Here is a 25,228-nt window from a genome sequence, read left to right on the forward strand (position 1 = left end):
CACCCCGCTGTTGTCTGTGTCCATTGGTTAGGCCTATATGCTTGCATATAAGTCCTTTGTTTGATCTCTTCCCCTTACCCCCACCCTCCCGGAACTGGAGAGCATTTTGCTTGTTTGTGTGTGTGTGTCTGTGTGTGTGTGTGTGTGTGTGTGTGTGTGTGTGTGTTTGTATATTATTTGTTCCTTCTTTTTTCTTATAGAATAGTATTTCATGGTACTGATTTTCCATGTTATACTTATCTGTTCACCTGTTTAAAATCTCTTAGTTTCCTGTTTTGGACTGTTAGGGTTAAAGCAACTATGAATACTTGGTCATAGTTTTTAATCTTGCTTTATTTCATTCATTTAACTCTTTCACAGAGTGTGCATTTCTGGTCGTTGGGTGATTGCTTCCTAAGTGCTTTTTTTTTCTTTGTTATTGGAGAGAGAGAGAGAGAGAGAGAGAGAGAGAGAGAGAGAGAGAGAGAGAGAAAGAAAGAGAGATACATGAGACATGCAAGAGAGAAACATGGAATCGGTTGTCTCCCTCACAAGTCCCCACTGGGGATTGAACCCACAACTCAGGCATATGCCTTGACCTGGAATCAAATGTGCACACTTTTCTTGCGCTGGTCAATGCTCCACCCAACCAAACCACTCAAGCCAGGGCACTTTGTTAGTTTTTGATCAGAAACTGACAAACTGCTTTCCATTGTGGCTGTGCCATTTTCCATAACTACCAGCAATATATGAGTGAACCAGTTTCTCTGCATCAATATTTGTGCTCCTGTCGTTGTCCTTTGTCCTTGTTGACGCTCTAGAATTTTTCTATTATATCTCTTCTGTTTGAAGATTTTTCTGTAGCCATTTTTCATCATGAATCAGTGATAAATACTTTTGGTTTCCTTTTGTCTAAATGTATCTTTATTTTGGCTTCACTCTGTAGGGTAGTTTCAGTGGATTTAGAATATGAGGTTGGGATTAATTTTTCTCACAACATTTGAAAAAAGTTTTTCTTGTAGAAAGGGACAATGCACAAACCAACCATAAAGAGAACTCTCAGATGATGAATAACCCACAATTCTTGGGAAATAAGAAGGGTGGTCAAGATATGCCACATGTCATCATCCTTTCCAATGGTGAGTTTGAAATGATGCATAGCACTGTTTAATGTAGATTCATTAACACCATTAATGTGAGTTAATGGTAGCTTTTCCTAAATAACAATTAATTAAATATAATTAATTTTAAAGTTTTATTTTAAGTAATTTTAGCTGCACATGCAATTGTAAGCAACAATACAGAAAGATCTTGTATACAGATTATTCACTTTCCCCAATGATAACATTTTGCAAAACTATAGCACAAGACCACAACCAGAACACTGATATTGATGCAATCCACAGGTTTTATTGAGATTTTTCCAGTTTAATTGCACTGATTTGTGTGTTTGTGTTTAGAACTGTTTGATTTTGTCACATAAGTAGGTTTGATGTCCACCACCACAGTAAAGATACAGAATGTTTCCATTCCATGTGGGTGTGCCACTTTGACCTTTTATAACTACACTAGAGGCCCGGTGCACAAAAATTTGTGCACTCAGGGGGGAGGGGCGTCCTTCAGCCCGGCCTGTGCCCTCTCGCAGTCTGGGACCCCTCGGGAGATAACGACCTGCTGGCTTAGGTCTGCTCCTGGGTGGCAGAGGGCAGGCCCAATCCCTAGGTGCAGCCCCTGGTCGGGCTCAGAGCAGGGCCGATTGGGGAGTTGGGGCACCACCCCCTTCATACACAGAGCAGGGCGACCGGGTGGTTGTGATTCCACCCTCAGTCACACTCAGGGTAGGGCCGATTGGGGGGTTGGGGCACCATCCCCTGTCACACTCAAGGCAGGGTCGATGGGGAGGTTGCGGCGCCACCCCCTGTCATGCACAGAGCAGGGCCAATCAGGGGGTTGGGGCACCTTCCCCTGTCACGAACAGAGCAGGGCCGATAGGGAGTTTGTGGCCCTACCCCCTGTCACACACAGAGCCGCAGGGCGATCAGGGGGTTTGGGCGCTGCCCCCTGTCACGCTGATCCCGGTTCCGGGAGGCCTCACGGCTCCGCTGATCCCGGTGCTGGGAGGCATATTACCCTTTTACTATATAGAATAGAGGCCTGGTGCATGGGTGGGTGCTGGCTGGTTTGCTCTGAAGGGTGTCCTGGATCAGGGTGGGGGTCCCCACTGGGATGCCTGGCCAGCCTGGGTGAGGGGATGATGGCTGTTTGCAGCTGGTCACACATCCTTCAGGGTGGGGGTCCCCACTGGGTTGCCTGACCAGCCTGGGTGAGGGGATGATTGCTGTTTGCAGCTGGTCACACATCCTTCAGGGTGGGGGTACCCACTGGGGTGCCTGGCCAGTCTGGATGAGGAGCTGAGGGCTGTTTTCAGGCTGGGGGTGACTGAGCTCCCAACTGCTCCTTTTTTTCTTTTTCTTTTTTTAATTCTGGGCCAGCTTTATCTTTGAGGCTTGGCTCCAGCTCGTAGGCTTCTGCAGCTGAAAGTAGGTTTCTGGCCTTTGCTTACAATGTTGCGATCCTGCTGGCTGAAGCCCGGCAGGTTTCTGGGGTTTTGTTTAGCTTCTTTGTTTGTTACATAGTTGCTTGCAGCTCAGAGGCCTGCAGCGGGGAACGTTGGAGTCCTCCGTCACTGAAGCAAGCAAGCCTCATGTTAGTTTCAAGCTGCCTGGCTGCCGGCCGCCATCTTGGCTGGCAGTTAATTTGAATATTGCCCTGATTAGCCAATGGGAAGGGTAGCAGTCATACGCCAGTTGCCATGTTTCTCTTTTATTAGATAGGATCCCTAGATATGCATGTGACTTGAGGCATGAATTAGTAGTTTCTTCTTTTTTATTATTGAAGACTATTCTATGGTATGGATGTACCACAGTTTGTGTATTGGTTCATTGTTGAAGAACATCTAGATTTTAAAATTGTGCTTCATTTTACTCTTTCACACTGTTTTTATTTTTCTGGGGTGAATGCCCAAGAGTGCAATTTTGGTCATTTTGTGATGGTGTACTTAGTTTTGGATAAGAAACTGACAAACTGCTTTCCAGTGTGGCATTTCCATTTTTCGTTTCCACTTGTAATGCATGAGTGGACCAGTTTCTCTGCATCCATATTTGTGCTCTTACCTTTGCTCTTTGTTCTTGAAGCTCTAACTTTTTTTCTATAATATATTTTCTGTTTGAAAATTTTCCTTTAGCCATGCTAAAACGTGAATCAGGTATTAACAAACACTTTTGGTTTTCTTTTTTCTGTAATTATCTCTATTTTGGCTTCATTACTGAAAGATAGTTTCCTTGTACATAGAATATGAGGTTGGGAGTCTTTTCTTACAGCATTTGAAAAAATGTGTTTCTTATAGAAGGAGACAAAGCATGGAACAACCGGGAAGAAAACACTCAGACAATGAATAACAGACATGTCTTGGGCAATAACTATGGTGCTCAAGTTATACCACGTATCCTCATCTTTTGTGATGGCAGTGAGTTTGAAACTATACATATTACAAATAGCACTGTTTAATGTAGATTCATTAACACCCTTACTGGGGCTAGTGCTAGTTTTTCCTAATAAAAATTTAGTTAAATTAATTAACTCAAAGATTAAAAGGTTTACTTTGAGTAACTTGTAACTGCATATGCAATCGTAAGAAATGATACAGATCTTGTGTACAGTTGACCCAGTTCCCCCATTGAACTGGAAAACTATAGCACAATACCACAACCAGGATATTGACATTGATGCAATCCTCAGATTTCATTGAAATTTCTCCAGCTTAATTGTATTGATTTGTGTTTATGTGTTTAGTTGTGTTTGATTTTGTCACATGAATAAGTTTGATTTCTACCACTTTGGTCAAGATAGAGAACATTTCCCTTCCATAAGGATGTGTCACCTGGCCCTTTTATAACTACACTTACCTCATCCTGAGTAAGTCCCTGGATATCCATCAGACTTGTGGCATGTAGCTTCCTTCATTTTTATTGTTGAGGAACATTCCATGGTATGGATGTACCACAGTTTGTATTTAGGTTCACTATTGAAGAACATTTGCATTTTTAATCTTAATTCATTGCATTCACTTTACTCTTTCACATATTTTTTATTTCTCTGGGATGAATGCCTAAGAGTGCAATTTCTGGTCCTTGGTAATGGTGCCCTCCGTTTTTTATAAGAAACCGAGAATCTGCTTTCCAGTGTGGCTTTACCATTTTCCATTCCCACAGGCAAAGTTTAAATGGACCAACTTCTCTGCATCTATATTTGTTTTCTTTCATTTGTTCTTTGTTTTTCTTGATGCTTGAGAATTTTTTCTATGGTAGCTTTTATATTTGGAGATTTTCCTTTAGCATTTTAAAACATGAATTAGTGACAAGTACTTTTGGTTTCCTTTTGTGTGTAAATATCTTTATTTTGGCTACATTCTGAAATATTTTCATTGGATATAGAATATGAGGTTGGTAGTCTTTTTTTATAGCATTTGAAAATTTCTTTTCTTATAGAAGGAGGCAAAGCACAAAACACTTGGGGAAAGAACACTCAGACGATGAATAACAAACAGATGTTGGGGAATAACAGTGGTGGTCGAGATATTGCACATGTCCTCATCCTTTGTGATGATGGTGAGTTTGAAAGGATACAGACTACAAATAGCACTGTTTAATGTAGAGTCTTTAATATCCTTAATATGAGCTAGTGGTAGCTTTTTCTAATGAAAATTCAATTAAAATTAGCTAATTAAATATTAAAGTTTTATTTTGAGTGAAATTTAACTGCACATGCAATTATAAGAAACAATACAGAGAGATCTTGTGTACAGTTGAACTAGTTTCCCCCAATGATAACATATTGCAAAACTATAGCACAATACCACAACCAGGATGTTGACATTGATACAATCTACAGATTTTTCCACCTCTGGTTTAATTGTATTGATTTGTATGTGTGGTCTAGGTCTGTTTGATTTTGTCATATGAGTAGGTTTGATTTTAACCACTTTGGTCAAGATATAGGACATGTCCATCCCCATTCTGATGTGTCCTTTCACCCTTTTAAACTACACCTGTTTCAGCCTAAATCCCTGGATATTCAGTTCACTTGTGGTATGCACTGGTACTTCCTTCTTATTTGTTGTTGAGGACTTTCCCATAGTATGGATGTACCACAGTTTGTATATTGGTTCTTTGTTGAAGAACATCTGGATTTTTCCAGTTTTCAGTATTAAAGGTACATTTTTGCTGACTCTTCATGTACACAATTTTTGTGTACACATAAGTTTGGATTTCCCAAGAGTTCAGATGCTTAGCTGCATGTTAATGGCATGTTTAGTGTTATAAGAAACTGCCAACAATTTACCAGAGAGCCTGTTCCCTTTTACTATTCTCCTAGCAAGCTATGATTTTCCCAGTTTTTAGATCTCCATGTTTCTGATGCTTTCATTATTCCTTCTTTCTTCTTTGATGCTCCAAGATTTCTTCTTTTCTCATTCTTTTCTGATAGGAGATATTCCTCTAGCCATTCTCAAGTGTAAACTGCCTATTGAGATATATTTTCAGCTTTTTTTTGTGTGATAATGTCTTTATTTCATCTTTATTCTTTTTAAAAATACCTGAATGGTCATTTTTCAGCTTTATTGATATATAATTGACAAATAAAATAGTAATATATTTATATTGTACGATGTGATGATTTGATACACACATACATTTTGAAAGGATTCTCACCATCAAGTTAATTAACACATCCATCATTTCCCCTATGTACCTTGTTATATTTTGTTGTGAGAACTCTGAACTTGTACTTTCTAAGCCAATTTAAATTATACAATACAGCATTATCAACTATAGTCACCATGTAATACATCCTCTGATGTTAGTTCACTTTTTTACTGATAGTTTGTACCCCTTTACCCAGCCTCTCCCTATTTTTCTCATGTCCCAGCCCCTGGCAGCCACCATTCTACTCTGTGTTTCTATAAGTTTGACGTTTCTCTTTTTAGATTCCACATATGTGATACCACACAGTATTAGTCTTTCTCTGTCTGGTTTGTCTCACTTAGCATAACACCCTCCAGGTCCATCCATGTTGCCACGATCGGCTTGGTCTTTGAATGTTAGTTTCACCTGGTATAGAATTCGTGATTGATATTTCTTGTCTTTCCATACTTAAAAGTATTTTATTTATAGAAATATTGATAGAAGCTCAAACTAGCTTGGCAAAGAGCCCTGAGACAACAAATGATACACTTTTCTTGGAAAACCACACTAACCAAACAATTCCTCTGTATGTTGTATTCATCCCAGTTTTGGTGAGTTTGAAAATAAATCTGACAGGTAGAATATTTAATCTAGATTTGTCAATACCCTTAGGGAAAAGATAGTGGCAGCATTTTCTAATTAAAGTTTATATGTTCAGAAAAATTTAGTTGCTCCTGCATTTGTAATAAATGTTACAGTGAAATTATGTGTTGTCACTACCCAAATTTGATCAACAGTATGAACTTGCAAAATGGTAAAAATTTAGCACCAGTAAGATAAATTATATGACATCCTCCAGATATTATTAAGATGCCCCCAATTTAACTTGTGGTAATGTGTGTGTTTAGTTCTATATGATTTTATCACATATCCCCTACAACAGGCAAGCCCCAAGTAGTTCCATCATCAGCATGATCTCTCATATTGCTCTTTTATAAGCACACCCACCAACCTTTGGATGACATTCCTCCCTGCCATCTTCCATCTCCTGCCCTGTCTTTAGCTGCAGGTAACAACAAATCTGTTTCCCAGATTTATAATTTTTCCCTTTGTTATATAAATGGAATCCTGGGGTGTTTGAGATTGCCTTCTTTTCCTCAGTATAAGTCCCTGGAGACTAACTCACATCCTTGTGTGTATCACTTGTTCCTTATTTTTTATTGCTGAATAGTATTTCATGGTATGGATTTTCCATGGTATATTTATCTGTGCACCTTTCCAAAACTTCTGGGATTCCTCTTCTGGGCTGTTAGCGTTAAACCTGCTAATAATACTTGTTCATATTTTAAAATCTTGGTTCATTTCATTGATTTCACACTTTCACAGTTTTCATTTCTCTGGGATGAATGTCCAAGAGTACAATTTTTGGTCCTTCAGTGTTTGCTTTCTTAGTTTTTGATAAGAAACTGACAAACTGCTAGCCAGTGTGGCTTTACCATTTTCTATTCCCATCAGCAATATATGAGTGGACCAGTTTTTCTGCATCCATATCTGTGCACTTTCCTTTGTTCCTTTGTACTTCTTGTTTCAGTTTTTTTTTCTATTACACTGTATATCTTTTCCGTTTGAAGATTTTCCTTTAGCAATTTTTCAACATGAATCAGTGACAAATTTTTTGTTTCTTTTTGTCTGTAAATATATTTATTTTTGCTTCATTACTGAAGGATAATTTGGTTTGATATAGTTTAGAAGTTTGGAAGTCTTTTCTTACAGAATTTGAAAAATGTTTTCCTTGTAGAAATGGACAAAACACAGATCAAACAGAAAGAGAACACTCAGATGGTGAATAACCCAGGAGTCTTGGGAAATAACGAAGGTGGTCAAGATACGCCAAGGGTCCTCATCCATTCTCATGGGAGTGAGTTTGAAATTATACATATTACAAATAGCACTGTTTAATGTAGATTCATTAACATCCTCATGTAAGCTAGTGTTAGTTTTTCCTAATTAAAATTAATTAAAACTAATTAATTAAAAATTAAAATTTTTTTTGAGTAAAATTTAACTGCACATGCAATTGTAAGAAACAATACATAAAGAGTTTGTGTACACTTTAGCCATTGTACAATGTCAAATCCAGGACATAGTCATTGATGAAATCAACATATTTTATTGAGATGTACTTATTTTTATGTGTGTTTATGTTTGTATGTTTAGTTATATTCGATTTTATATAATTCATGTAAGGAGTAGGTTTTATGTCATCCATCATAGTCCAGATTCAGAACATTTCCATCACCACAAGGATTTCTTCTACTACCCATGTGCCTTTCTCCCTTTACTTACCTACTTCTGTCTTGCCCCCTGTTCTTATCTCTAAGCAATCTGCTTTTATTTCTTTATCATTTTGTCTTTCCAGAGGTTTATGTAAATCAAGGGTCCTCAAACTACTGCCCGCGGGCCACATGCAAATACAAATATTGTATTTGTTTTTTTACTTCAAAATAAGATATGTGCAGTGTGCATAGGAATTTGTTCATAGTTTTTTGTGTTTTTTTTTTTAACTATAGTCCGGCCCTCCAACGGTCTGAGGGACAGTGAACTAGCCCCCTATTTAAAAAGTTTGAAGACCCCTGATGTAAATGGACAGACATAGTATGTAACTTTTTTGGTTTGCCTTTTTTCGTTCAGCATTATTTTGTGCTGATTTATTTAAGTTTCTGTTTATATTAGTAGTTCATTATTTTTTATTGCTGAGTATTATTTCATGGTATGGGCGTATCATGGTTTGTTTATCTATTCAGTGGTTGAAGGACATCTGGGTTGTTTCCAGTTTGGCTATAAGGAATAAAGCTTCTGTGAACACTTATGTACAGGTTTCTGTATGAATATCAGTTTTTCATTGCTCTGGGATAATGCCTAACCGCATAGTTACTGGGTTCTTTGGCAGTGGTAAGTAGTGTTTTGTAAAATTTTGGCAAACAGTTTTCCAGGGTGGCTGTAATGTTTTATATTCCCATCAGTCAGGTTTGAGTAATCAAGTTTCTGTGCTCTTTGTTTTGTTCTTTCTTCCTTCTTCATGGTCCAAGATTTCTTCCTTCATCATATTGTTTGAAGATTTTCCTTTACCCATTTTTAAGAGTACATCAGCTAGTAACAATTTTTTCTTTTAGTTTTCTTATGTATGTGGATGGCTTTATTTCTCCTTCATTCCTGAAGGATAGTTCTGCCTGATATAAAATTACTGTTGAACTCTCTTATCTTTCAGCACTTTAAAATGTTTTACTTAACAAAATGTTGTTCAAACAGATTCCACCACAGAAATAAAATCTGAGACAACGATTTACCCAATTTCAGTGAAAAATGAGATTAAACAAGAAAATATTTACTCAGAATCTCACTTCATCACTCCTGGTTATGGTGAGTTTGAAATAATAAATATTATAAGTACCATTCTTTAATCTACATTCATCAATATTTTAATAGTAATAGAACCAGGGGCATGGAAAAGGAGTGGACTGACAATTCTTGGGGGGAAAAGGGTGTGGGGGGTGCAGGAAGAGACTGGACAAAAATTGTACACCTATGGATGAGGACAGTGGGAGGGGTAAGGGCAGAGGTTGGGGTGGGAACTGGGTGGAGGAGAGCTATGGGGGGGGGAAGAGGAACAACCGTAATAATCTGAACAATAAAGATTTAATAATAATAATAAAAAAGAAATCATGTAGTAAGGCGCTCAGCTCTTAGAGTCCCCTACTGCTCCTGATATGTGGAGTGGCCAACATGTCTGGGAACAGACAAGAATGCATACTAGATGGCTTGTTGATGTTTGTTACAATCTGTACTAATAAAAGGGTAATATGTTAATTAGACTGGAAAAAAAAGACTGGTTCTATAATCAGCAGTGTGATCTTGTTCAAATATCTTACCTTTTCTTGGATTTAATTTCCTCATCTGCTAAGTGGGATTAAGTTGTTAGGGTCGTGAAACCGAGCTTATAGATATAAAATATTTAGCACAGTGCTGGATACTCAATAAATGCTAGCTATTTTAAAATATTCTGTTATACTTATATACACTTTCCAAATTGTCTTCAGTGAACATATATTCACTCAGTAATATATGAGTTTACTTTTAGAGCATCAAAAAGGAGCAATGTGATCTCAGAACAACATATATATATATATAAGCCAAGAGACCCGAACACCTAAACGACCAGAATGACCAGAACAACCAGTTGCTTTGACTCGCACTGCGGCTCTGATCGGCCCCACACACCCCGATTGGTGTGGGGCTGGCCGACCAACTGCCTGTGGCCCTTCCCTACAGCCGGTCCCGCCCCCAATTAGCCCCAATTGGGTGGGCCGCCCGGACCCCACCCATGCATAAATTCGAGCACCGGGCAAGGAACAGATTAGTTTAAGTATAGCAAATTCAAGACTAGCAAAAGTGAAAAATGCTAACAATAATGAAGTTGACATCAAAGAAAGTCATTTAAGGAAAAAAAGAGATAAGTATAGAACAAAATTCACCTAAGTAGAAATTTATGAATTAGAAATCAATTAGGTTAGTTTTCTTGGGCACTTTCATTGTAGCTTCGGCTGAAAAAAACAAAGATTTTGCTTGTTTCCTGTATTTTTAAAGGATATCTTGGTGATCCAAAAAGAAATGTCACGATTCATAAAGTGTTTTTGATGAATGCACAAAAGAAGCCCGAACCTAAACATGCAGCCCGCTACTTGGTTCGCAATTTGTTCTCCAGAGAAGTCCTTCTTTGCAGTATAGCAGTTACCAGTAACAGCCGACGAAACCCTAAAAACCGCCAACCCCTAGATCCAAATATAATGGCTGCATTAAGAGGTATGTAAAGTCATTATGGAATCTTGTTTTATCATCATCGGTCATTTGGTGGATGTTTTTGGCAGTTGAAGAAATAATGATGAAGTGTTGTTAAATCTTAGAACTGTTCACTTTTTCACCTGTCTGATCCAGATTTTACAATATAATGGTGTGTAATGGGTAGCAACTTCTGAAGAATAAAACTTGTCCATAGACTGGTGGAATAAGACAAGCTTTATTGATTATAGTTCCTTATGGTTAGTACTAAGTCAGTTCTTCAGTGCTGAAACTTAGTACTAAAACAAAACAAAGAAAAAGCCAAAAAATAAATGTGGGAAAATAAAACACATTTTAGTGCTAATAACTGGCAACACAGACGTAGACTCTCATGATTAATCCACTTTAGCATCCTGTCTTCCAGAAATGTGTATGGCAGTCCTAGAACTCATAGGCACTGAGGATATAAGGATAAGTATTTTTGTCTGAAAGGAGTTCATAGTCTAGAAATGGATATATTGAGGGAAACAATAAATTACAACCCAATGTAGTAATGCTGTGAAACCTCAGAGAGCAGGGCAACTACTTTGAGGGCATTAGGGAAGGCTTACTAAGAACAAGACATTTAAGCTGGATTTGGAAGGATTCCTTAAGGAGGTAAGGAAAATAGGAAGGATATTCTAGGCAGAGGGAATAGTTTATGGGGAAGATAAACATGTTATGTGTACAAATAAATCATGGTATAATAATATTTGCAATAATACAATTTTATCTTTACAGATTTTCTTTTATTTCTAAATTATCCATAGGGTTATTAAATGGCATTAGCACCCTGAAATATTTGACTTTTTTACACTTTAAAGCACCAAAATCTGATTACTGGTCCTTTGGTCAGTGTTTTAGGGAACTCTCATTAGAAGAAATGAGAGCCGAAACCAGTTTGGCTCAGTGGATAGAGCGTCGGCCTGCGGACTGAAAGGTCCCAGGTTCGATTCTGGTCAAGGGCATGTACCTGGGTTGCGGGCACATCCCCAGTGGGAGATGTGCAAGAGGCAGCTGATCGATGTTTCTCTCTCATCGATGTTTCTAACTCTCTATCTCTCTCCCTTCCTCTCTGTAAAAAATCAATAAAATATATATTTAAAAAAATAAAAAATTAAAAAATTAAAAATAGAAAATTTCAGTATTCTAAATAAAACGTTTCTTATGTTTCTTTGTTATTTTTTTCTAATTTTCATGAATCCTTCATGCTATTTGCAGAGCATCTGGTAACAAATTTTCCCAACCATGATTTGCATGAATGTGGAGGAGAATGGAAAGCCTGTATTTCCTATGTCAATTCTCTGCTCCGTTATTTACGTTCTGCAGCCCAAAAAAAAGCAGTAAGTTATTTTTCATCTAAATATGGTCACTGCTGTACAAATGCATTCTGTATACAACTCCAGAACAGAAAGCACAACACACAGGATCTTCAGGCATGTGGTCAAAATCTTGTTCATTTACTTTAGGTGCAGGATATGTTCTCTCAAAAAAATACTGCCTGTTTATTTCACTCTTTGGTATTTATGCTCCAGAAAAATATCCAGATATAGTGTTATAATTAGTATGTGTAAGCCAAAGGGGGCTAGATAAAAATGTTTCAACTACAAAGATATTTGGCAATTTTTTTCAGTATCCCACTGAGTTACACAGAAAAGAGCAGACTGTGGTTCTGCTTAGCTGTTCTAGTGATAGTTCAGGATGGCACAGGAGAAAAGGAAGGCACTTTTTTTTTTTTTACCATTTCACTTTTAGTGATGGCAAAACCTGGTGAAAATAATGCATCTCAGGCTAAGTTATTACAGATATTTTATATTCTGTATGGTTACATGGTAAATAGGAATCTGGCTTCTCTATCATCCATTCTACCTTCAATATCCATTATAAATTTTTTTTTAAAACATGAATGGGACAGTAGGGAAGATTATCATGTCTATGGCCTTCTCCTGACAAACTTAATGACAATTCCTAATTTCCACCCACCTCTTGAAAAACCCCATTTTATTATTACCATGTTTAGTCACTCCTGTATCTCTAGAGTAAGTTTATGGAAACTGTTTGCCAAGAATATTTGTAGCTGAGCTTATGTTTTTATGGTGAATGACTTGAATTCAGTGATAGCTCAAGTATCATCTGTCTGAAACCAAATTTGCTTATTTTTCACATTCCCTTTTATAGCCTACAAAAATTTCACCCTAAACATTTGAATGTAAGATTAAGATACTGCATGGAAAATGGTAATTTGCACATTTGCTTAGACATCAGAAGAGAAGCAGCATCTGCCAAGTGCTTGCTGTGTACTTGACTAGGAGTTGGGCAGGTCCTTGCCACTCAAAGTGGATCTGTGGACCAGTAGCAGCAGCACTGGAAAGCTTGTGATAAATGAAGTCTTGAGTTCCACACCAAGAGGCATAATTTGCATTTTAACAACACCCCCAGGTGATTCATGTGCACATTGGAGTTTGAGAAGCCCTGACCTAGAGCAGTGGTTGTCAACCCCAGGTATATATTAAATCATGTGAGACATTTTTAAAATAAGATATTAATCCCTGAGCTCCCTCACTCCTCGCACCAGAATTTCTGATTAAATTTGCTTAGAGTGGGACCCAAGCAGAGCTTTCTTTTTTTAAAAAAAAGATCCCTAGGGTAATTCAAATGTTCAAATGTGTAGCCAGATTTGAAACCCATTGGGGAAAGAAAACAAACAAAAAAACATTGAAAAACAAACAAAAAGTTGTGATCTTCAAGAAACTCACTTATTCATTTATTCATGAAATGTTTATTTTCGGCCAGCTATTATCATTCAGTTCATTAGATAGAGCTACGAAATCAACCAGGAAGTAGAAGTTACAGCAGCTTGAGGAAGAATTTGCACCTATATTTCTTTGATCATAACACACAATATCTTAAGTCTTATTAGAGACAGTTGCTTTCACACCAGCCTGGAGTGCTTTGGGTCAATGATGGAGCATGTTCATTCTTTCTCACTATGGAGCATTGTTAATAGATACAATTTTGTGTTTCAGCAGAAAACTGTTGTCCCCACCAAACGCAGTACACCAGCATCTGTAGATTTGGATGATGAAAGGGATGCTGATGGTGATAAAGGCAGTTTCCTATTACCTAAGCAAGAAGTTGCCTCAGAAACAAATGCAAATGGGAATTCTCAGCCAAACAGCATTGCTGTCCCTGAAGGATTTGAAGGACCTTCCACTAGTGCTTCAATGGCACCTTACAGAGAATTACGTGAGTTTAAAAATAACTTCTCTTGATGTTAAATCTGGTTGATGCTCTTATGGTGCTTATTATACTATCTTTCTCCTTTTATGTATGCTTGAAAATGTTCATAATAAGAACTATAAACAGCATAATCACTTATTTTAGTGAATTATTGAAATATAGATACTTAGTTCTGAGACTGATTGTTTTAATATTAAGCAAAATCTGTTATTTTTTCCTTTGGAAAATGGGTCTTGGTAGCTAACTCCTTTGACTGGTGTGAACTCTCAGGTTAGGCACCCTGCTCTGCAAGTAAAGATGAGGGAGCTACAGCTGGCTGAGATAGAAGCTATTAAGGGGTCTTGCTCTGTGTGCCAGGCACATTGCGGTGTTCTGTAGAGTTTCTGTGTGAATTAATGAATCCCATTATTCAGAACATTGTACCCTTATGCTAGCTGTCTGCTGGAGATGCATCCTGCTTCACTAGTATCACGTGGCAGTAGATTCTGCAGCTGACCCATGCTTCTCCATGATCTCTCCCCAGAATTTTGGAGTTTGGGAACACCTGAGGTAGCAAAACTATCTTCTGTCTCTCACCGCCTCTATATCAACCCTAAGTAGAACATTACCTGTGAACCTATTCATACGAAATTATTTTTTTCTCTCTCCAACTTTATTTCATTTTTATTAAATTTATTGGGGTGACATTGGTTAATAAAATTATATAGGTTTCAGGTGTATAATTCTATAATACATCATCTCTATATTGTATTATGTGTTTACAACCCCAAGTCAAGCCTCCTTCCATCACTATTTATCCTGACTATACTCTTTTCTGTCTCCTCCTACCCCTTCCCCTCTGGTAATCACCATACAGTTGTCTGTGTCTGTGAGTTTGTTTTTTTGCTTAACCCATTCACCTTTTTCAACCAGCCCCACAATCCCCCTCTACTTTGACAGTTGTCAGTCTCTCTATCTATGAGTCTGTTTCTATTTTGTTTGTTAGTTAATTTTGTTCATTATATTCCACATATGAGTAAAATCATATGGACTTGTCTTTCTCTGACGGGCTCATTTCACTTAGCATAGTGCTCCCCAGGCCCATCCATGTGTTGCAAAAGCTAAGATTTCCTTCTTTTGTATGGGTAAGTAGTATTCCATTGTGTAAATGTACCACATATTTTTAAAAATCCACTTATCTACTGATGGGCACTTGGGCTGTTTTCAGATCTTGGCTATTGTAAATAGCACTGCAATGAACATAGGGGTGCATATATTCTTTCAACTTAGTCTTTTGGGTTTCTTTGGTTATATTCCCAGAAGTGGAATATCTGGGTCATAAGGTAGACAGTTTTGCTACCTCAGGTGTTCCCAAACTCCAAAATCTCCAGTTTTCATTTGAGATAACTCCAAACTGACTGCTTTCCACAGTGGCTGCACCAGTCTGCATTCCTACCAGCAGTGCACAAGAGTTCCCTTTTCTCCACATCCTGGCCAATACCTGTATAAATGATACATCTTTAGAGTATTTTTCTCATTATAAAAGTAATATAACTACTGTATTTGTTAAGGTTGTACATGGTAGAAACATACTGGCTAAATTAAACCACCACAACAAAAATCACAGGATGAATAGCTCTTATTTTAAAGAAGCAAAGAACAAACTGAGCCACAAGCAGGAGCCAGAATGTGGCTCCGTGTCTGCAGCTCCCATGATATCTAGGTTATAGGTTTCTCTTGTCACTGTTCTGATTCTCTGGAGAAATAATCTATTTTAGGGAGATTGGGTCAAAGGTCTCTGACTCTGACTCAGCTAGAACTAGGGGACAGGGCAACTAAGTGCATTGTGAGCCAGGAAGACTCCCCAGTTTGTGTGTAGTCTATTATACCATTTTATTTAAAAAAAACTAGAGGCCCAGTACACAAATTCATGCATGGGTGGGGGTGATTGAGGCCAAGCAGGGCCGTCTCACCCAGTCCTGATTGGGGCTGATCAGGGCTGGCCAGCTGTGGGGAGGGACTGCAGGAGGTTGGCTGTGGGAGTGCACTGACCACCAGGGGGCAGCTCCTGCATTGAGAATCTGTACCCTGGTGGTAAGTGCGCATCATAGCAACTGGTCAACTGAACAGTCACTTAGGCTTTTATATATGTACACTAGAGGCCCAGTGCATGAAATCATGTATGGGTAGGGTCCCTAGGCCTAGCCTGTGATCAGGGCCATCTTCCACCCACTCACCGGTCCCCAGTCCTGCCCCACCACCACCCACCCTGGTTCCCCGTTCGCCATCTAGCAATTGGAGTCTGCTGGCCGGGGAAGGGACCAAGAGGTCTGCCTACTGTCCGATCGTCAGTCCACTGTCCCGCCCCGCTGCCACCCACCCAGGTTCCACTGTGGTTCCCTGTTGGCCATCCAGCGATCCGAGCCTGCGGGTTCGGGGGAGGGACCAAGAGGTGGTCAATGCACCTCATAGCGACTGGTCAATCGGTCATTCTGGTTGTTATGCTATTATGGTCACTGGCCTTTTATTATATAGGATATATATATATATATATATATATATATATATATATATATATATATATATTTTGAGTGGCCAGATTATTATGACCACCTGATGTTTGTACGCAAATTAGCTATAATTTCTTGCTGAAGTTGCTAGAGGGCCAGACCATTATAAATATCTGAATAGCACAATATACCTAAGTATCATTGCTGATCAAGTTCATCCTATCATGTTGATGGCATATCCCAATGGAGATGGCTTCTTCCAACAAGACAATGCGCCATGCCATGGTGCTCATATTGTACAGGAGTGGTTTCAAGAACATGAGGGACACTTTACCTTGCTTAGGTGGCCCCCACAATCTCCAGATCTCAATCCAATTGAGCATTTGTGGGACGAAGTTAAAAGAGCCATCAGGCAGCTGGTTCCCCAACCATCAAATCTCACAGAACTGGACAGTGCTATCCATCAGGCATGGTGTCAGATTCCTCGCATCACCTTTCAACATCTCGTGGAGTCAATGCCAAGAAGAATCGCTGCAGTATTGAAGGCAAAAGGTGGCCCAATGAAGTACTGATGGGGTGGTCATAATAATCTGGCCACTCAGTGTACACACACACACACACACACACACACACACACATATTTAGGAGGGAAGTAAAGCTCTCACAATCAAGATACTTTAAAAAAACTATTATGGATGCTTTAATTTTATTCCAGTTTTTTAATGAATCTTTGAAAACATTATGTTCTCCATATAATAATTACTATTCATTTTAAACATGATATGTATATGTTTTTCCTCAAGAATCTCCAATCTTTTAACAGGTGTATAACATTCCATTGAGTAAGCGTACCCTAATTTATGTAACTACCTCTCCCTTTATGTTTTTGCATTTTTTTTGGACAGGATTATCAATCATGCAAATCATGCTGCCAAAAACCCCAACTTCATTCCTATAACTTTTTACATATTTTTGATTCTTAAGTGAGGCTTCAGAATTTGAATTACCAGGTTAAAGAGTATCAACTTTTTTCTGACCCTTCATTAATATTGCCAGGTTAATCTTCTAGAGTTACATCTTTGGACCCGCTGAGTGAATTTTTAAGTAATTTAATCTCTCGGTAAATGTTGGATCTGGGGGATTAAACAATTTATATTGCCACCCATTAAATGATGGATATTCCAAGATGAATACTATACTTGGCTTGTAAGAATCACATTGTATTTCTCTAATATCTTTTCTTCAACAAATAATTATTTATTATATGTAACATAAATTTTTCAAGTATGGTTAATTTGAATCACTATGGACTGAAGAGAGATGGTAATGATTAAATCATAGAATTGAAAAATGAAAATAGGCTTGAAATTAATTTTTCAGTGCAAATAAGTTACCTAAAATATATCTAAACTGAGGTTGTTAATTTTTAAATAAGTTTAATACCCAATAAAAACCTACATTTTTCTTTATTTTGTTGTGTTCATTTTTAGAAAAATTTCTTGTTGACACTATTACAGATGTCACCCATTTCCCTCCCCTTTACCCACCTCCACTTTGCCCCTCTCCCTCTGGCTCTGGCCATCACCACACTGTTGTCTGTGTCCATGGTCTATGCCAGTGGTCGGCAAACTGCGGCTCGTGAGCCACATGCGGCTCTTTGGCCCCTTGAGTTTGGCTCTTTCACAAAATACCACATGTGGGCGTGCACATACAATGCGATCGAAACTTCGTGGCCCATGCGCAGAAGTCGGTATCTTGTGGAAGAGCCACACTCAAGGGACCAAAGAGCCGCAGTTTGCTGAGCCGCAGCTTTGCCGACCACTGGTCTATGCATATATTTTCTTTGGCTAATCTCTTCACCTTCTTTCATCCAGTCTTCCCCATTCCCCTCTCCTCTGACAGCTATCAGTCTGTACCATGTATCTAAGACTCTGGTTCTATTTTGTTCATTAGTTTATTTTGTTAATTAGATTCCACATATAAGGGATATAATATGGTATTTGTCTTTGTCTGGCTTTTTTCACTTAGCATAATAATTTACAGATCCATCCATGCAGACACAGAAGATGAGTTCCTTCTTTTTTTTATACTCGTGTAATATTCCATTGTGTACCATAGTTTTTTATCCACTGAGCTACTCATGGGCACTTGGGCTGTTTCCAGATCTTGGCTATTGTAAATGACACTGCTATGAACATAGGGGTGCATATATTCTTTTGAATTGGTGTTTTGGGATTCTTAGGATATATTCCCAGGAGTGGGATCACTGGGTCAAAAGGCAGTTCCATTTTTTATTTTTTGGTGAAACTTCATACTATTTTCCACAGTGGCTGCACCAGTCTGCATTCCCAGAAACATTGCCTGAGCGTTCTCTTTTCTCCAGATCCTTGACAGCACTATTTATTTGTTGATTTATTGATGATAGCCATCTGACAGGTGTGGCTTTAATCTGCACGTCTGTGATGACTAGTGACTTTGAGCATTTTTTCATGTCTATTGGCTACCTGTATGTTCTCTTAGGAGAAGTGTCTATTCAGGTCCTTTGCCCATTTTTAAGTTGGATTATTTGTTTTCTTGGTGTTGAGTTGTGTAAGTTCTTTATAAATTTAGGAAATTAACTCCTTATCAGATGTACCATTGGCAAATATGTTCTTGCATTCAGTGGGTTCTCTTTTCAATTTGTTGATTGTTTCCTTTGCTGTGCAGAAGCTTTTTAGTTTGGTATATTCCCACTTGTGTATTTTTGTTTCCTTTGCCTTAAGGGATGAATATATCAACCAAAAATATTGCTCCAAGAGATGTCTGAGATTTTACTGCCTATGTTTTCTTTTAGAAATTTTATGGGTTCATGACTTACATTTAAGCCTTTTATCTGTTTTGAGGTTATTCTTGTATATGGTGTAAGTTGGTGGTATGGTTTCTTTTTTTTTTTCTTTTTTTTGCAGGAACCTGTCAGATTTTTCCAACACAATTTATTGAAGAGACTGTCTTTAGTCCATTGCACGTTCTTTCCTCCATTGTCAAATATTCATTGAGCCATTGTGCTTGATTTCTGGGGTCTCTGTTTTGTTCCATTGATCTATATGCCTGTAACCAGGCTGTTTTGAATACTATGGCCTTGTAGTATAGTTTGATATCCAGTATTGTGATACCTGCAACTTTGTTCTTCTTTCTCAAGATATCTGAGGCCGTTCAGGATCTTTTTAGTTCCATATAAAATTTTAGAATATTTGTTCTAGATCTGTGAAATATGTCATTGGTATTTTAAGAATTATAAATATTTCAGCAAGAATCCTGGTGCTTATTTTTGAAAAGGCCTTTTTTTAACAAGTACGAAAACAATGCATTAAAATGACTTAGAATTTGTTACTAAATGTAATATTATGTACTCTCAAAGAAACAAAGCACATGTAATCACACCAGTAGTGATTCCTGTCTCATTTCTCATGCTGTCTTATGATACACTAAAAATGTAAAAGCTTTAATTTTTTAATCTCTCAAATTCTTGAACCTAAGATTCCAGAAAAATCAACCTTTCTATTACGCCCTTTAAAAAACGTGAGTTTAGCCATAGCCGGTTTGACTTAGTGGGTAGAGCGTCATCCTGCAGACTGGGAGGTTCCGGGTTCAATTCTGGTCAGGGGCATGTCCCCGGGTTGCAGGCTTGATCCCCAGTAAGGGGTGTTCAGGGGGTGGCCGATCAGTGATTCTCTCTCATCGTTGATGTTTCTATCTCTCTCTCCCTCTCCCTTCCTCTCTGAAATCAATAAAAATATATTTTAAAAAATGTGAGCTTAATATCTGCCATAAAAATTGACATCTTTCTCTTTTGCTTCTAGACTATATTGGAAATCCAAGTAGAAATGTACAGGTGTCATATTCAGTACTGATGATAGCAAAAAGAAAGGCTTGCCCGCAGATGTCAGCCAGCTATCTTATTGGCCAGCTGTTTCCAGAGGAAGTCCTACTAAACAGTACCATCTATGGCAATCTGTGGCAAGGCGTATGTGCCCTTAACTACAATATGATTAGTGCTCTCCGAGGTTGGTACATGTCAAATATATGAAAATAAATAAATGCCAATTGTGTTAGAGAAGGGCAAAAGAAAATCCATTCAGTCTGTGTGTGTTCTGAGGAGAGAGACTTCTTACATATCCCTTATTAGGGCATAACAAAGAACAGGTTTATGGATTGTTTCTTTCTGCATTTGTGTCCTCAGGCTAATTGCTGTGCCTTGAATGGCATTATTAGAACAAGAAAGGCATTATTGACTGTGGCTCCCTGGTATGGACTGCCAGGAGTTTGGAAACTCAAATACCTTCATTTACTGAGGATCAAGCTCAAAGCTGCTGGGCTTTGTCAATTTGCAGAAGTGTCAACAATAGCACAGCAGGCTCATTTGCCAGTTTTTTTGTGTGCACATGAGCATGGTGTAGTCTTTATCTGTGACATATATAGATGAAGAAATAAAGCTTCCAAAAGCAATTCTGTGTAATCTTAGGTTTGGTCAAAACAGGAAGCAGAATATGTGTTACTTGTGTCACTAGTACCTAGCAGACATAGTTCTGAGTCTCAGCCTCATCTCAGTTGATTCCCACCATCCTATCACATGATTCTCATCCAACAAATTTGAACAGCACTCATGTTTCAGGCTAAACTAAAGAAACCTGGCTTATAGCACCCTTTATAAGCATTTGCTAACATCTAATCCAATTGTTTTAAAACTTACTTTACTGTAATCCATAGTAAGAAATACATTTTACATTGTGACTCCATATGTGTGTGATTAAAAAAAAAACAGAAGTAAAATTTTCACAAACAATACTCGTTTTATGAGAGTTACATTCTATTCTATTACATTTTTTGAAAGTGTTGCTATAACCTCTTTCATGACCTAGTAATTGGTTAAAAAACAAACAAACCCAAAACCCAATTCCTCTTACCTTATGGTAAAAAAAGAATATAGTATTTTTAACCAATTTTGAAGTGAAAGTGTTTATAGAAGAAATGGTGTCTTTCTAATTAAAATTTTTTAAATGAGGAGGAAAAGATGACTTTTATAGTTCTTTAAATATCTGGACTAGATTAATTCCTTAAAAGTGGACTAAAATATTATTCTATGCATTTCATTTTGTTTTATCTCTTATTGAATTATATTACAAATCAAGATGTCTTTTATAGTAAAAATATTCAACATGAGTTTGACATACTATCCACATAAGGCATATTTAAATTTCCCATGAGATTCAAAGTTCTACTCCTTTGAAGAAAGATAGCCATGTGAGTTATTTCAACAGATAGAATACAGTAGAATCATTGTCCTGGGGGACAGAGCCAGGCCCCAAGGAGGAGAAGCTGACAAGAAAGCATATTTTACTTTAATATAAGGACAAAATGAACTTGGAAAATGAAAAGAGTTAGAGCAAAAGCTGAGTGACCAGACATGAGAGGAGATTTCTTAACTCATAGGAGGACAGAGCTTTATGACCTCTAACATTTCTTTAGAAGTATCAGTTCAGTATAAACTATTCAAAATATACAAAATGTACAGAAAATAATATAGTAAAATAATAAACATCTGTCTACCCAGTGCAGATATAGACATTTTACCTCTTGTGCTCCAGGTTTTTTTTTTTTTTTTTTTTTAAGAATAAAGCATTATTGATATCATTGAAACTCCTTAAGTGAGGTTCTCAGAATTTGAATTACACATCATTTCTTTTCCCTGTCTTTCTCCCAGAAATAATCACAGTCTTGGAGTTGGACCTATTATCCCCATGTATATTTCATACTTTTGCTACCTATGTTGATAAACCCATAAGTAATATGTGATATTACTTCACAGTTGTTTTAATGTGCATGAATGGGATGTATAGTACATACCCTTTTGCAATTTTTTTCACTTGACACTTGACATTATTTTTTTGAGATGTACTTCATGAATTGTAACTGCTGATTAGGGTCCCATTGAATGAATGAACTAGATTCTTCTATTAAGATAATTTATTTTATTAAAAATGTTTTTTTTACTGATTTCAGAGAAGAAAAGAGTGGGAGAGAGAGATAGAAACATCAATGATGAGAGAGAATCATCGATCGGTTGCCTCCTTCATGTTCCCTGCTGGGGATTGAGCCCACAACCCAGGTATGTGCCCTGACTGGGAATCGAACCGTGACCTCCTGGTTCAACGCTCAATCTCTCAGCTACACCCGCAGGGCTTATTAATATAATTTCTTATCCTAGAAAAATAAACGTTTGTCAGAAAAAGAAAAAAAAATATAATTTCTTATCCTAAGATTTTTATTTTGGGGGGACCACTTCTTTTTTTCACATATCTTGAAGTTTTTTAATAGAAAATTAAAGTATTCTTTCTGAACATTTTTCAGTGTATTCTTTACTCCATTATTCTAGTTTTCCTCCAATTGAAATAATTCCAATTATTCATATTTTGGATCATTTTTGCCTATCTCTTTTATCTTTCATGCTCTCTATTTTTTTATTGTCTAAAGTTTTACATATGTATCCTTTTCCCCTGCTTGACACCCCCACCCCAGCCATTCTCACCCTGGGCAAGCCCCCACCACCCCAGTGTCTGTGTCCATTGGTTATGCAAATATGCATGCATACAAGTCCTTTGGTTGCTCTCTAACCCCACACTCCCCTGTAATTTGTCTCTGGATCTATTCTTGTTCATCAAATTATGTTGATCATTATATCCCACATATGAGTGAAATCATGTGATATTTATCTTTCTCTGACTGGCTTATTTTGTTTAGCATAATGCTTTCCAGTTCCATCCATGCTGTTGCAAATGGTAAAAAGTTCCTTTTTTTTTTTTTATAGCGGTGTAGTGTTCCATTGTGTACATGTACCACAGTTTTATAATCCACTCATCTGCTGATGGGCACTTAGGTTGTTTCCAAATCTTAGCTATTGTAAATTGTGCTGCTATGAACATAGGGATGCATATATCCTTTCTGATTGGTGTTTCTGGTTTCTTGGGATATAGTCCTAGAAGTGGGAGGGGACCACTTCTGATAGAAGTCAAGGGTTAGTATGTCCAGTAGCCAAATATATTGATTTCATATAAGAAACTGTTCATTGCTTTCTGATAAGAGCTCAGTATTGTTTAAAGGCTCTTTAGAGAATGTTTTAGATGGAGAAAGTTAGTAGGCTGCAGATTTGCAATCAGCAATTATCTTTTACTCCTATACCCTCCCCATCCATTGTTGCACATTACAGAACTGTAAAATCTTAGCAATAGGAATACATTACAGGTCCTCTAGTACTTACCCAAGCAGGAATTCCCATATCAGTTTTGGCATATAGTCGCCTTTCCTTGGCTTGAACACTTCAATTGATGGCAGTCCAATAAATTTTATTTATTTATTTATTTAATCCACTACATTTTAAAAGGTCTTTAATTCACAAGAAAGTTCTTCCTCCAAGTGACTAACAATTTATCTCCCTTCAACTGAGACACATTTGTTCTTCTTATCTCTTCCAGAGCTAATTAGGGTAGATCCAGTCACTTTTCACATGATAGGTCTTCAAGTATGTAAATATAGCTATTTCTTCCTGCTGGATCATCAGGAAGTAATAAATACAGCCTCTACCTTTACTTTAAAGTTCAAAACCAAGTGAGATCCAGTGGTATCTGGCAGGTCGAGATAAAAATAGCTTTATTGTTGTTCACACATGCCAGTTTTTCCAAACTTTCTAATTTAGGGATCCCTCCACCTGCAAGCATGAGGATTGGAGAATAAGTGTTATTCCCAGTTTCTTCCCACTAAGTCTTATACTTTTACAGTTAAATATTTCCATTTTCTTCAGTAATTCATCATATAAATATTTTCCTAATCTTTCACAATCTGATTCAGTGACTAAATTCAGATGTACTTAAGTTAACCCAAATTTTCAGTGGGGACTAACTCTGAAATGTAGCTTTCCTCATTTGCAAAACTAGAAGCAAACCCCAAGAAACTCTTTTTGACTAGAATTGTAGTTCCTCTTAGATGAAAAGATTTATTAAACTAATTTAATAATAGTTATAGTCCATATGTTTTAAACTCTTAATGACCCTTTTATAGATATAGCAATAGAACTAAGGTTGAATAAATTAATTTCCCTGAAAAGTGATTACTTAGTAACTTATGTTTTGGGACTTTACCACCAGAGTTTCTCCAAGAAAACTACCCGAGATGTGATCTATCAGAAAGTGGACGTGAATGGAAGATGTGTGTTAAATCTATGAATTACTATATCCGTACTCTTAAACATGGATACAGCAATTACACATCTGAATCATCGTCAGTTTCAGAAATGATCTCTTCTTCATCAAATTCAGAGTCATCGGATACTGATTTAAGTGATTAAAATACTTGAATATTTGCTACCCTACTTTTTTTCTGTTGCATTATTTTATAAGTTTCTCAAGTTATAATTCCAAAATTAGTCTGTTGTAGTAGTAAGGTAGTTCTGCATTCATACCTGAAGAAATAGCCAATATTCTTTTTCTGTCCACATACAAAGGAGAATTGCATGAGGAAGATGTGTAATGTTTCTCTCATGAGCAAAGCGATGGGCAGGGTTATAATAAGAACCTCTGATTAAGGGAATGTTAGTAAAATCCTAACGATCATTTTCATTGCTATTTTTTTGTAGAATAAAAATGGCATGTCTTAATAACAAATTCTGATATAGGTAGTGAGGTAGAGAGCTTGTAGGTAGCAGACACTCAATATTTGTTAAGTGAATTGTCACTTTAGAATTTAGGTCTAAGCTCCACTGATTTAGAAGGGAGTATGGTTCACATGTAACCCAAACATCCATGCTGGTTTTCTTCTATATCCATCAGTAAGGGATTTATAGAATTGGCTTCATATTGTTTGACCTAAGCTTTC

General features: G+C 37.4%; 1 protein-coding gene across 1 annotated transcript; it reads left to right on the plus strand.

The window, feature by feature from the left end:
* Positions 1-1,042: 1,042 nt before the first annotated feature.
* BEND2 (BEN domain containing 2) lies at positions 1,043-24,701 on the plus strand. The gene is made up of 10 exons (XM_036305187.1): positions 1,043-1,118; positions 3,386-3,505; positions 4,527-4,646; positions 7,519-7,638; positions 9,030-9,140; positions 10,365-10,580; positions 11,817-11,938; positions 13,622-13,841; positions 20,164-20,367; positions 24,502-24,701. The coding sequence occupies exons 1-10, from the start codon at positions 1,043-1,045 to the stop codon at positions 24,699-24,701; spliced, it is 1,509 nt and encodes a 502-aa protein (XP_036161080.1).
* The last annotated feature ends 527 nt before the right edge of the window (positions 24,702-25,228 follow it).

This window comes from Myotis myotis, unplaced genomic scaffold (assembly GCF_014108235.1).
Source record: "Myotis myotis isolate mMyoMyo1 unplaced genomic scaffold, mMyoMyo1.p scaffold_m19_p_4, whole genome shotgun sequence".
Lineage (NCBI taxonomy): Eukaryota > Metazoa > Chordata > Mammalia > Chiroptera > Vespertilionidae > Myotis > Myotis myotis.